A 13921-nucleotide genomic window follows, 5' to 3' on the forward strand; every position below is an offset into this window, starting at 1 on the left:
CCAGCCTTGAGCTTGACTGGCCACATTAAGTATTCAAGAAGTCAGCCTCCTCTTATTCTGTCCAATAGAACGCCCTTAATGTGTCACGTCCCCAAAAAGCACTCTTCCATCTCTCTTAACCCCTCTCTCTCTGTCTCTCTCTTTCTTGCTGCCATGCTCTTTGGATTCTCCTGCAAAGTAGTTGTATCTCATTCCAATTGGCACCTTAAATCTGAGCCTTGATAAATTGTACTCTGCCTCTAGTAGGAATGTTGGCTGTGATCGGGGTGAGGCTGAGGACGACTCTGGAATCCTTTTCATTGTGGGATAGCCCCCCCCACCCCCACCCTCCAGTCCCCATGTTTCTTCTTCTATTCTTCTTCTATTCCTAAAATGAGTAATGCCTGGTGATATTTGGGGATCACTTTCAGTCAGAAGGTGCATTGTAGTACCTTAGCTATGAAGTGGTCTCTTATTTTTAAGCACAAAACATTTTACAAACTGGTATGTATCATAAATAGTACCAGAAGCATTAGATTAACAGCAAGATTTAAATTAATCCAGAAAACCAAACCCTGTACTGTTGTTAATAAATTAAAATCGGAAAAAAAAGAAATATTTCAGTAGAAAATGTGTATTGTGCCATAAATCAGCTTTCCAAGAGACAATGGACCAAAAGCTTTAAAGTACCCTATTCATATTTTATAACAGCATTTCTGTTTAGTATGACATTTGTTATTAAAATACACAAATTTCTAACATAGACATTCATGATTTACAAAATAAATGTGTAATTCACTTCAATAACATACTTCATAAAAGTATATTCATATGAATAAATAATACACTACTGCTGTTAGCTTCATAGAACAGCAAACCAATCTCAGATATGTAAGCAAAACCAAAACACTGTTGCTTATTACATTTTTTCTCCTCTCTAGTTCATGCTGGCGTTCCCTCTGGATTATGTATCTGACTTGTATAAATAGATGGAATTTTTAAAATGTTTAATATAATCAGACATATGTTAAAATGAAATTAAAAACCTGTACACAGTTTCTTCTGGTTTTAACAGAGCACAGTATGTGTCAGCAGGGTCCAACATGCACAGGTATAAAGCTCAAAACCATTGTGTCCCAAATGGTAAAAAATATCCATGACGCAGCTGTAGTGGTAATCCAGTCCAGTTCAGACGATGTACGTGGGGAGTTCTGTGGAGAATTTCACATGTACATGAGGTTTCATACATCCTGAGGGAAAACAGGGCAGGGAAAGAAACAGGTATCAGCGGATATTTTATATTGAAAGCTAATGCAGATCTACAACATTTAGCTGGTTGCATTACAGATACTTTAAAGCTGTATAAATTGCTGCAGTGTGGTCATCAACTTATTGCTAACATTGTCTGTTTGCAGTTTGGTAATGGCCAGGTAGCACAAAGGGAGATTAGTAGATCTCAGTCGCTGTAAATCAGCTGATGAAAGTTTAATGTGGAGGCCAGGAAACAAAAACAATGAGCTAAAGGAGGCTAAAAGGCTCTGTAGAGCTGGGGAATAATAATTTTATTTGGTTTGTTAGTACAAGCAACTCCTTTCACATTACAGAATGACTTTAGTTACTATTAACAGCGTAAAATATTGATTAGTGCAGCTTTAAAGATTATTTTACCAGATATGTCAACTTAAAAGTTGTTTATTTAACAGCCATCAAAGTCTTAGTAGAGTAGAAGTGTTAGACGATATAAATAATATGGAGCAAATTTTGAATTGGATGAGAAAGGATGTATGAAAACAGAAAAGCAGCTTTTAAATTACAAATGTTTTTGAACAGCAGCCACTGTGGTCACAAGTGAGAAGTACAAGATAATGGTAAATGCTTAGAGTCAGTGAAATTACTCAGTAATTTCAGATACAAGCAATATCTACCCGAATTTTGTTAGCTACCATAAGCTATTGGTCATATCAGACCAAAAGGCTGTAGAGGCAGAATATATTTATTGAGGAAGGGTGCGTTTATTTCAATTTAAACTGTTTATTTATGATGGGTGTTATTTTCTTCTCTTTAAAGAAAATATTATTATGTTATTGCCTTCTGTTTCTGTTTCAATTAGTGCTTTTTTAAAAAATACCAATGTATTGGGGTCCTGGGGGACCCCAGTCAAAAGCATTCAATTCCATCTATGCAGTTTTAATAGATGGAACTGTTTACTGAGTTCATGTTTGCCATGGGTCCTAATTTAAAGTATCACACACTATCAGGGGGGTAGGGTCACTCTGTCAGTCATTTTGAAGGCTTTGTGGAAAGACTGGGATAAATCTGCAATTTGTATTAAAGAAAGGTATATATTTTTTCGTTTTATACAATATGCAAATTAACTGTAACTTTCCTAAAATAATAATAATATTTTTTTTTAGATGAAATTAATTACATAGCTTAGAATGTTTTGAGAAGAAATAAGTTAACATTTTGCTATGATGGTTGGTCCTTACAGTAGTACAGGGCGCCAGTCGGTAGCTCTTGTATGTTAAATATGTTGGTAGGATGAGGGTTAAAAGCATTAGTGTTCATCAACTGGTTAATTGCTCTACTGAGAAACAACTGTACTGTTCATCATACTCATTTTGCTTTAGTGTTTTCGTTCACCCCTTGACCGGACCATTTCACTTCTGAGAAACACACAACAAAAAGCACAGGATGAGTCTCATGAAACAATCAGCACATGATCACAATGGAATGAAATATGGCAAGCAGTGGAGGAAAAAAAATTAAATGCCACACACACACAAAAGTCAAACCAGAGTGGACATTTACCGATGGGCCGTGAGTTAAACTCTGTGTCCAGAATCTCCAAAGAATGCACCAAGTCCTGCTGTGAGGACTCTGTGGCCTCTGTTGGATTAGCTGGACTCATCATTTCTTGTTCTTTTTCGTTCTGCATCTGCGCATAGACGTTGAGGCCTGGGATCTTCCTTGAGGAAAGATTTACAGTGAGGCAAAGGGATAAAGAGAACAGCCTAACTGAAACAAAGAGAGCAAGGGCACAGCCAGTGCATCGATATGTTACTGTATGTATAACCATCTCATTATCTGCATCAACCAGACAACATTGCTTGTTTTCTTTGCAACTATTCTATGTCAGCATTTCCACAACTACTAAATAAAGTCTGTAAATCTGAAGTTTTGTTCTCTCTCTGCTTGTCTGTAAATCTTCATGACCCTTTGTGCCCTTTTCCCTTGAAATTGCACCTTGGCAAGGAGACATAATTTAACATTTCAGAAAGGTCAACTGCCTACGTTCAAAGGGCTTAATATTGATAACAACTGAAGACTGACTGACATTTCTTTTGCAAAGATTGACCTGACAAAAGAATTTCCACAGGATCCCTGGAGATGTGTGAGGAAAAAGCCAATTCTCCACTGAGGAACGGTGGGTACGCTGGCGTAGACGTTTGACAGGCAGCTATCAACCTTCTCTGTAGCCTCGCAGGCAGCTTTTGTTTACTGAGCTGTCAGGATCCCCCTGGCATGCTCAGACACCTTTCACCACCTCCCTATCACGCACAATGTGATGACTTTATAGACATGACATTTCATGAACACTTTACCTCTTGAATTTGTAGATGACAAATACAGCTAAACCCACAACCACTACTGATAGCAGCATTAGCATGGCAGAGCCACTGTGGTTCTCACTGGTGTCCACTAGGGGCGCTGCAGAGACAGAGAGACAGGAGGCACACAGAATAAACAACACAACAACTAACAACAACTGTATTCCCAACCAGCTGAATCATGCAATGAGCAGTGTAAAGAATAAATGACACCTATGTAAATCATATATTAATCATTTTAATATACAGTAGTATGGACTTCTCTTACTCTTTATCTTATAAGCCCCTTTAGGACAGTAGCAGCATCCCCAATAGGAAGAGGCACACATACTTGTAACGATGCTCACTCTCTGAATGTCTCTGTGTAGCTACATGGTGGGAGCCAATCAGACACAGGGTTGGGGTTATTAGTTGATGGGGGCAGCAAAAATAATAAAAATATACCTAGCTGTCCACTGTATCTAGGTCTCCTGATAGTCTTGTAACTTTCTGCATGCTTTAAGTTCTGTCCCACTTACTACAGGAAGTACAAAGGCCCTCCTGGGCAGCTCTACACATGGCTATATTTGTTTACCTGCTGATAGGTGTGCTGCGTAGACGGTGACTTGGACCCCTGGCCGCAATGTGAACTGGACAAGGTTTTGATTCAAGGCGCTGAGCAAAACCTCAGAGAGCTGTTGGTGGATACAGAGGGAGACATGATTTCAACACAACTCATTGTGTACAAAAAAAAACTTAAAGAGGACCTAATATGCTAATTTCAAGCTAAAAAAACTCCTTATTTATCTTATACTGACTCTTTATGCAGCCCCTCAGTATACATCGTGTCTCTTCACAGTCCATTTGAGCTCCTGCCCTTAAGCCACCCACCGATGAGCCCATTCTGTTCTGATTGGCCAGATTTACATATCAGAGTTGTGTAAAGTTTGGACACAAACCCAACATTTCCTGCTTTACTGCTTCAAATTAAAAGCTTTCAAATTACTAAATAACAGGAGGCTTTTATTCACTGAATTAGTGGAACTTGTTTAGCGGTGCTAAAAAACGGTCGAAACAACAACATATGGATATATTTGGAGCTATTTGTTCAGCAGATTGGTTAGAAATAATGGGGGGAGGAATGGTACAAGCAGAAACAGCCACAATGATGCTGATGTTTGATGAAGAGCAGGAGACAACCAGCACACCTCCAACAAGTATACTACTTATTTTAATTTGCAGTGCTGTGTAATGGAGTCATGGCTTGGCGTGACTACCCCGAAAACATTGGAAAAACACCATAATGTTAGCAAAGTGAAGCAATGAACTGGCGCACTGTGTGTGTAGCAGATGACCACATAAACAAATCTGTCACCGACATCGGCTTGGGCTGAAAGTAGGAAAAACATTGGAAACTGAGCATTCAGAGCAGTCTGAGGCTGGTGTTTTTTGCTAACAGTGATTACTTCTTCATACATTTACCTTAATATTTGACATGTCGGCCACATTGTGACATTATATATATGTCTGAAAATAAGGACAAGCATAATAGGTCCCCTTTAATGTAACTCCTGAGAAAGGTCATTGCTAAGATCATCAAACCTCAGACTCATCTGTCTTTGCTTTTGACTCATCATTTATTAACTCTGTTCTGACATTTCAGAGCAAATTTGTTTTTAGCTCTGATCAATCTTTGCATGGATTCATCCATTTTTCTAATGTCAGACTGAAAAATAATTGAGTCCAAATATCACTTGCCCTTGACAGCACTTCTGAGGGTGTTCCTGTTCAAATGCCCGCAGTCAGTTTGTGTCAGTTTGTGAATGACTGCCAGAACACAAAGGGTGGACAAATTAAAAGAACTACCACAAGACTACACCAGTGGTTACCAGGTTGGCGATCCAGACCTCCCCAAGGAGTCACAAGATAGATCTGAGGGGTCAGGAAATGACTAACGATAACAAAAGTAATTTAACTGGTTCAGACTTTCGCTCCTAATCCTGAGAAATCATCCCTCTGTAGAACTGCCTAGAACTCACAGTTATATGCAACCGATGGAGGATGGCAAGTGGACATTTTAAGGGATCACAACCCAAAGCAGGTTGGGAACCTGAGTCAGATTAATGTTGCGTTAATTGTGTTTTGCCCTCTTGAAAAGAGCGTAACAAGCAAGTATAGTATTATAAGTACTAGGGGTGTAACGTCATTCGGCAAGGCACAGATAGTGGGTTTTTTATCAATTTTTGTTTCATACAAATATTTTAAAAATTATGTGTTTTCAGGAAGAAAAAAAAAACATGTCAAATACCCCTCAAGGTGTGGAGTCACTGCAGCTGAGCTACTGATACACGCGAAGTGCTTCTAAGGGACTCTCCATAGCCTGTTGTTCCCCTTCTCCTTTCCACAAAGTTAGGTTGTAAAAAGTAGGCAATAAATGATAATTGCCTTTGAAATTTTTCCCTACATGTTACACAGTAACGTGGGGACCACAAACATCTTTTTAAAGCAGATGGACTTTGCATTAACAAGTCAGGAGTAAAATTGTTCATCTCTAACCTATTTTACTTCCTGCATCACCCATCTGTTCCCTCTACCAAGGACAGGAGACAAGAGGAATCAAAACAAGAAGAAGACATAACACAATGCAGCAGAAACCTTGAGAGCCACTTTAGCCCCCACCTGAAGAGAGCTTTAAACACAAGAGACATCAGAGCCAAGAAGAAGAGTCTCCACTCCCTTTACCAACAATCACCTGTGAGGATTCATCCCCCTCCCCCAAACCTCATTCAGTTCACCTTCCTCTCCAGTCACAATTTCTCCCTCCTCCCCCCTCTTGGAGTTCACTGACCAGATGAAAGAACTGCTGGGACCAAACTTACCTTACGCCCTACTCCCATTTTGTCTCCCCTAAACCCCCCTTGCCATCCACTTCCACCATGGGCTTTAAGTCCTCTGCCAGTGTTGGCACATCTGCCAGTGTTGGCCCAGCCCCTCCCTCCCTGCCATGATGTCATAACAATCATCTTCTGTCTCCCCAGCCTGAAAGCACAGCATCTCCAGTTATTTGTGTTTAAAATACAGCAGGCTCTAACTGATATCTGCTGGGTCCAGGCTACAAAGCTGACGGCACTCATGAATATTCCCAGGATAAGCCAGGGCCCAGTGTGCTGGTAGCTTTCTCAATTCCTGTCTTGATAGGTAATAGAAAAAGAATGGTGAATCTGCTATGAAACAGGAGGCACTCAACCGATAATGATGCCCTCCAATTCAAGAAGATAACTTAAGGAAATTTTGCTTCTTTTGAACATGTGGCTCCTCAGTTGAATTCCTCTTCTCAAACTATATTTCTAAATATCTATAGGCCACCTAAATACTGTGCAAACTGTTTTGATAACTTCACTGAACTGCTGTCTATAATCTGTATTGACTTTGACTGTGTAGTTATTGTTGGTCCAAACTCTAAGTCTACTTAGGAATTTTATGGGACTGCTTATCAAAATACCAGAGAACTGTTAAAACTGTTAAAAAGAGATGCCAATATCTAAGCTACCTTTTCTGTTTAAGGTTTTGGAGAGAGTATTTTTTTTATTCAATTGCAAACATTTTTAGATAACCTTGGCATTTATGAAAAGTTGCAGTCTGGTTTTAAACCATGCCACAGTATTGAAACAGCTCTTTTAAGAGTTTTTTGATGATCTTCTCTTCACTGTTGATTCAGGGAACTCTGCTTTTCTGGTGTTTTTAGACCTGACTGCTGCTTTGACACTGTGGAACATAGAATCCCTTTATCATGTCTTGAACAGTACATAGGTATCAAAGGTACCGCCCTCAAATGGTTTCATTCATACCTGACAGAGTTTTTTGTTCACCAAGGTGAATATTCTTCCACTTACATGTGGGGTATTCAAGGCTCCATTTTGGGCCCCATCTTCTTTTTTCTTTCAGTTGTTTTGCTGATGACATACAAATCTATCTGTGTATATTTAAAAAAGTAAAGATTCAATACAGCCTTTGCTGAACTACTTAAAAGATATCAAAACTTGGATGGATTTAAACTTTCTCAGTCTTAATGAAAATAAGACTGAGATTGTTATGTTTTGACGACCTGACCTATTGGATGACTCTGATGATACTCTTGGCCCTTTAGCTTCTTACAATTGATCTTTTGTAATGAATCTTGGTGTGATTTTTGACAGCTCCTTCAAATTTGATAAACAGATTAGTTCAGTTGTCAAAACTAGCTGTTTTCAGTTAAGACTTTTAGCAAAGGTAAAGGCCAATCTCTCTCCCAAAGATTTTGAGAGAGTTATTCATGCTTTCATTACTTCTTGGGTAGACTATTGTAATTCTTTGTATGTCGGTGTAGAGCAGTAATGTAAATGCAGGTGCTCGTCTTCTCACTGGAAAAGAAAGCATGATCATATAACACCCGTACTGGCCTTTCTCCACTAGCTCTCTCTCCTTTTCAGGATTGATTTTATTGCTTGTTTTTAAGGTTTTAAATGGGCTGGCACCACCTTATCTAACGGAACTCTTGCCTCATCATACTCCAGTTAGATCATACTCCCTGAGATCGACCAACCAGATGCTCTTGGATGTTGCAAGATCTAGGCACAAAAATAGAGATGACCGTGCCTTCGCGGAGGCTGCCCCAAGTAGAACCTATGCATGGTAAACACTGATCTCTAAAAAAAAACTACCAGTAAAATATTTCAGGCATTCTGACATCATCGCCACAAACAATAATAATGCTCGTGCCTTGTTTGCCACTGTCGACAGGCTGACAAACCCTCCTGTGTCAGTAGCCTCTAAACTTCTATCCACCAGGGCCTGCAATGAATTTGCCTCCGTCTTCACTGACAAAATTCAGAAAATTAGACAAGCAGTCAGTGCCTCCATATCAGGTACAGGGTATGTGTTGTCCCTGTATCCACTTAAAATCAATTCACATACCATGACACAATTTTATCCGATCAACCATAAAAACTTGGAGGACATTAAATAACATCTGAAATCCTCATCCTGCTGCCTTGATATTCTGCCAGCAGGCTTTTTAAAAAATGTTCCTGGTTGAATGGCCTCAGATCTTCTACAAATTGTCAACATGTCTCTTCTCTCAGGTTTCCTCCCACTGGCCCTGAAAACAGCAGTCATCGGCCACTTTTAAAAAAAGAACAATCTAGACACTTCACTAATGAACAATTATAGGCCCATATCAAACCTCCCATTTTTAAGTAAAATCATTGAAAAAGCTGTTTTTCAACAACTGAACAACTTAATGGCACTAAATATATAAAAATAAATATAGATATCTTCCAATCAGGATTTTGACCACACCACAGCACTGAGAAAGCTCTTGTTAAGGTCTTCAGTGACATCCACTTAAACACAGACAGTGGTAGATCTCAGAGCTGCATTCTATACAGTTGACCACAACATATTACTAGAGCGACAGGAAAACTGGGTGGGATTTTCTGGGTGCAGTACTAAACTGGTTTGAATCCTACTTAAAGGACAGGTACTACTTTGTGTCTATAGGTAAATATACATCTGAGCGGACAAAAATGATGAGGAGTTCCTCAAGGATCCATTCTGGGGCCTCTTCTGTTCAACATCTACATCCTCCCACTTGCTCAGATTATGGAAAACAACAAAATATGTTACCATAATTATGCAGAGGACACACAAATTTACATAACCATGTCACTAGGGGACTATAATCCCATACAAGCACTAAGTAAGTGTATTGAAAAAAATCAATGATTGTATGTACTAAAATTTTCTTCAATTAAACAAAGATAAAACTGAAATAATTGTTTTTGGAGCCAAGGAAGAATGATTAAAAGTCAGCTTCAATCAATAATGTTAAAAACCACAAACCAAGCCAGAAATCTCTGTGTAGTCATGGACTCAGACCTGAATTTCAACAGCCACATTAAGGCAATTACAAAGTCAGCCTACTATCACCTGAATAATATATCAAGGATTAAAGGACTTATGTCTCAGCAGGATTTAATAAAACTTGTCCAGGCATTTATCTTCAGTAAACTTGACTACTGTAACAGTGTCTTTACAGGTCTCTAAAAAAATTTATCAGAAAGCTGCAGCTGATTCAGAGTGCTGCTGCTTTAGTCCTCTCTAAGACCAAGAAGGTGGATCACGTCACTCCAGTTCTGAGGTCTTTACACTGGCTTCCTGTCTGTCAAAGAATTGATTTTACAATGCCGCTGTGGTTTTTAAAGCACTGATATAGTTTTAGGTTTAGGGCCAAAATACATTTCTGATCTGCTGCTATGTTATGAACCATCCAGACCTCTCAGGTCATCTGGGACAGGTCTGCTTTCTGTGCCCAGAGTCAAAACTAAACATGGACAGGCAGCATTCAGTCTTTATGCTCCACATGTAAGGAACAAACTCCCAGAAAACTGCAGGTCTGCTGCAGCTCCCAGTTCCTTTGAATCAAGGCTGAAGCCTTTCCTGTTTGCTGCCGCCTTTTATTAAATCAAATTTGAGGATTTTGATTAATGTTTTACACTGCACTTAAACTTTTACTCTCCTGTTTTATCTGTTTTATTCTATTTAGCTTATTTTTATTTTCTATTCAACTCATTTTAATTGCATTTAAATGCCTTTTTATATAGCCTTGTGTTGCTTTTACATTTTGTCTTGATGCTGTTTATGTTTTATGTAAAGCACTTTGAATTGCCTTGTTGTTGAAATGTGCTATACAAATGAACTTGCCTTGCCTCACTTGATCTCTGCTTTCCAGACTGGCAAGTAACCTTCTGCACTGAGAACATCTAACTTTGATATAAATCAGGCAGATTACTCTGGCTTGAGGGTAAACTATAGCAAGCCAGAGTCCAATTTCACTCACTCCTAATCTATTTCCCCACATAGATTCTTTCACTCACACAATTAAAAATCTCTATCCTGAGGCTTGGATCCTTTTACACAATCTGAAAATGAAATATGCCTCTTTTTAAATGACATACCAATATCATAAAACTGTTTTTCTCTATCTAATCTGCACTCATGAAACAAGCATATATGGAGCTGTAAAGAGAAGACACAATAACTAAACAAATCCTCCATTTTCTTGCTGCTGATCCCGTTCTTTCCTCCACTGAGACTTCATTTATCTTATCTGCCTCATTTGCCAAATTAATTGTGATATGAGTAATTTCTGTAGTCCTTCTTCCTCACTTTATATTTCTTTGCAGTTTAAATTTAGACTATGCTATGACTAATTACTTTTTCCCACTGTATACCAGGGTCAGTAAATCTATTATACATTCTAATAAGCAGAGCGCGCTCTACACTTTTAAGATGCCAACCTTGAATGAAGATTTATTGCTGGCTTGTAGGGGAGAGGATCTTTCCAGGAGATCAACCAGGTGTGAGTGGGGAGGCAAGAGGAAAATCAAATTGATTTCCTTCCCAGTTTCCTTCTCCACACATGCCTGTGGAATTCTTCCCACGGTGAGCAGATCCAACATTATTATCAGTCATTATCTGTTACGTGAGGCGCAGAGCTAATTCAGTCCATCTTGATATGCCAGTGATTTGGTGAACTGATCAACCATGACAATTTCTTTGTCTGTCTTTTCAGACTCCTTCAAGACTCCGGCCTCCCTCTCACCTCAACACCCACAGGATGTGACTTGAGGGAGTTTAAAAGTCATTCCCCCTGATAATTTGTTAATACTTGTCAGGCTTATTGATGAGTCTATTGCAGAGATTCCTCGGGCGTGTTCTAGAATTAGACTCACACAAAAACATCGACATGCTCCAGTAGACCAATACTGACATCTGCTGGAGGAAGGAGGAACTCATGTTCTGGGTTATTTTTCAGGGACCAATTACTGGACAGGTTGCTGCTAGAAATAAAGGATCCTCCATGACTCACAAAACAGTTAAAAGGAAACAATGTTTCAAACTTGTGCATGGTGGAATTAGAGAAAGGATAACAAGGTGAAATCCATCCGCCTACACAAATACTGTCTAGGGCTGGCAAAAGGAATGACTCTGTTGCAAACATGGTGGCAAACAGAGCAGCAGATATTGCCAACAGTGCTCTCACCTGATCTAAATGAGCAGAGCTCTTCTCTGGTTTCCCCTCAGTCAACAGTTTGTCAGGCAGAAGGAAAAACTCTGCTGCTGTTGGTAAACCTGGGAGAACGGTGACCAGAAGCTGATCCTCTCTCACGCCTGTAGCCTAGTGGGGAAAAAGAGATAAAGACATTTAAAGAGCTCAGTGGTTTGAGATAAGGTGTCAAGGGTTGTGCAAACTTATGTTTAACCTGGAAAATGTCACTTAGTGCGTTTTCAAACCTGCATTGCTCAGTCTGGCTAAATTGGACCCTTGTTTGTTTTCCCCCTTGGTACGGTTCCTTTGAGCATATCTGAACACAGTAATCATACTGGGTGCAAATCAAAACACGCACCCCAGGACCCTTTAGGGGAAGTGTTCTTGGTCCGGTCACAAATTAATGATATTTTGTGGTGGGAATGTGATCCGACTTTGATCTAACCCAGCTACAAGGCAAAGTTTGAACTTAATGGCTACTGTAGCCAGGTGCACTATGAATTGGATGAGTGAAGGCAATAGTTTCTAGCTGCTGCAAATAGAGGTATCTTGCCTTCTTTAGATTTGACATATAGGACCTTCCTCGGGAACTTCTTCCTGTGTTTCCCACCCCAGACACATCTGACCAATGAGCAGAGTGAATGTTCTCATGTTTTTTAGTAACTGTGCATTTTATTTGCTTGAATTTTTTTTCTGTGTGAAAAGAAACCAAACCAAGAGGAAAATACAACAAGTTTATCAGCTCATCCATAATACGGACCAGAAAAAAAACAACAACAAAAAAACCCAGTAGGCTTTCATAAGACACAAAGTGACTATGAGTGAGTGGTTGGGGTGAGGGCAGTTGTGCTGCTACATACAGGTGGGGGTGTCTGTGCCAATCATCTTATAATCTATCCATACACTAGAGTACATTTTCAAACTATACCCAGCCCTATACCCAACATCTGACAAATATAGAGCACATAATTTACTGAATGTTTTTACTTTCTGCAAGAGTGGCTGGTTCTCGTTCCAGCTCTTTCATGAATTTGCCACAGTGAATGCTGTGAATGTGAATGTTTTAAGCTATCATGTCATATTTTCATCTGAACGTTTTTTTTGTGTTTATGTGTGTGCCTGTGTGTGTGTGTTCTGCCTCCCAGGCTGAGGTTGTCATGAAAAAATGATGTCAATAACAAATAACAAAACAGACATGTTCACTGAAGACTGAAGAGTTGGGTATATTTTTGGCATCAATTTTGATTTTGCAAGATCAAAAAGTGTGAAAATATGATGCAAGAACCGGATTGCTTTTTCCCTGGAAATGAAAAAGTATGGATGTTAAAAGGATGTTATAAAAAAACAGGAGCTAATGAGGTAAAATCTATACCTGACGTGTCCTGTGCAGGTTTGAATCATGTCTTACACTTGACATCTTGCAAAGCACTCATCTCCAAGCATCCCTTCAGGTCAGGTCACATACTGACATTTATTCTTCTGTACACTTCAACATCCACAACCTCGTTACAGTATGGCCCTGAACTCACTTGAACTATATTTTTCCCCCTCTTCTCCCTCTGCCTTGTCATTTATCATCATAAAAGTCAGATTCATGTCTCAAAGCCTCGGGGAGGTCATGCTACCCTCATAGACCGTCAGAGGTCTAGTCAAGTGCTGACAGTATTTACCCGAGAAAAGCAATGGTTTCCATGGAAAGACTTGAAAGAGCTTTACCTGTATCAGAGAGTTTCTGATGACTCGGCTCACATCCAGCCTCCATTCTGCAACATCAGGATTGTGGTCGTCCAGATTTGATGAAAAAGCGAGCAGATGAGATCGAAAATATTCTGCAGGGAAAAAAATGAATCCATGTGAGATGTTTTTACTTTTCATCTGTCATCAAATGCAGAGTTCAGCCTTTAGAGTTAGCTCTTGTGGACAGAATTCTACTTTGTCTGATACCATCATCTTTGAAGGATAATTCAGGTTTATTTCAACTGGGGCCTTATTTTAGGCAATCCTTTCATACCTCACAAAAATAATTGCTGAGATATGGGAACACAGCGACATTGATACAATGTAGTTCAACATTAAAAGAAACACGAGCAATCAGACGAGCAATCCGAACCAACAGTTTAGCCGCATGATGCAAGAGCAGATGTAACAAAGTGCTTAGATCAATCAGAAAAAAAGAAAAAAAGAAAAAAAAAGACAAAATACATAAAATAAACTGAAACTGAGAACCAATCCAATATTGGCCATATAGTGATAAATGGGGCAC

At 39.3% G+C, this 13921-nt stretch overlaps 1 protein-coding gene across 4 annotated transcripts in view; it reads right to left on the minus strand.

The window, feature by feature from the left end:
- Positions 1-341: 341 nt before the first annotated feature.
- Positions 342-13921, minus strand: part of LOC122979262 (VPS10 domain-containing receptor SorCS1) — a 172727-nt gene continuing 159147 nt past the window's right edge. For 2 of the 4 annotated variants that reach the window (XM_044346579.1, XM_044346578.1), the window contains exons 22-27: positions 13375-13487; positions 11653-11787; positions 4165-4264; positions 3585-3690; positions 2791-2948; positions 342-1229 (exon numbers count right to left, since the gene is read on the minus strand). In XM_044346579.1, coding sequence (XP_044202514.1) covers positions 1168-1229; positions 2791-2948; positions 3585-3690; positions 4165-4264; positions 11653-11787; positions 13375-13487 — 674 coding nt within the window. In that variant the 3' untranslated portion in view covers positions 342-1167. Of the gene's footprint in view, positions 1230-2595; positions 2646-2790; positions 2949-3584; positions 3691-4164; positions 4265-11652; positions 11788-13374; positions 13488-13921 lie in introns of those variants that run through there. The other 2 variants (XM_044346580.1, XM_044346581.1) reach the window with 2 other exon arrangements.

Source organism: Thunnus albacares, chromosome 3 (assembly GCF_914725855.1).
Source record: "Thunnus albacares chromosome 3, fThuAlb1.1, whole genome shotgun sequence".
NCBI lineage: Eukaryota > Metazoa > Chordata > Actinopteri > Scombriformes > Scombridae > Thunnus > Thunnus albacares.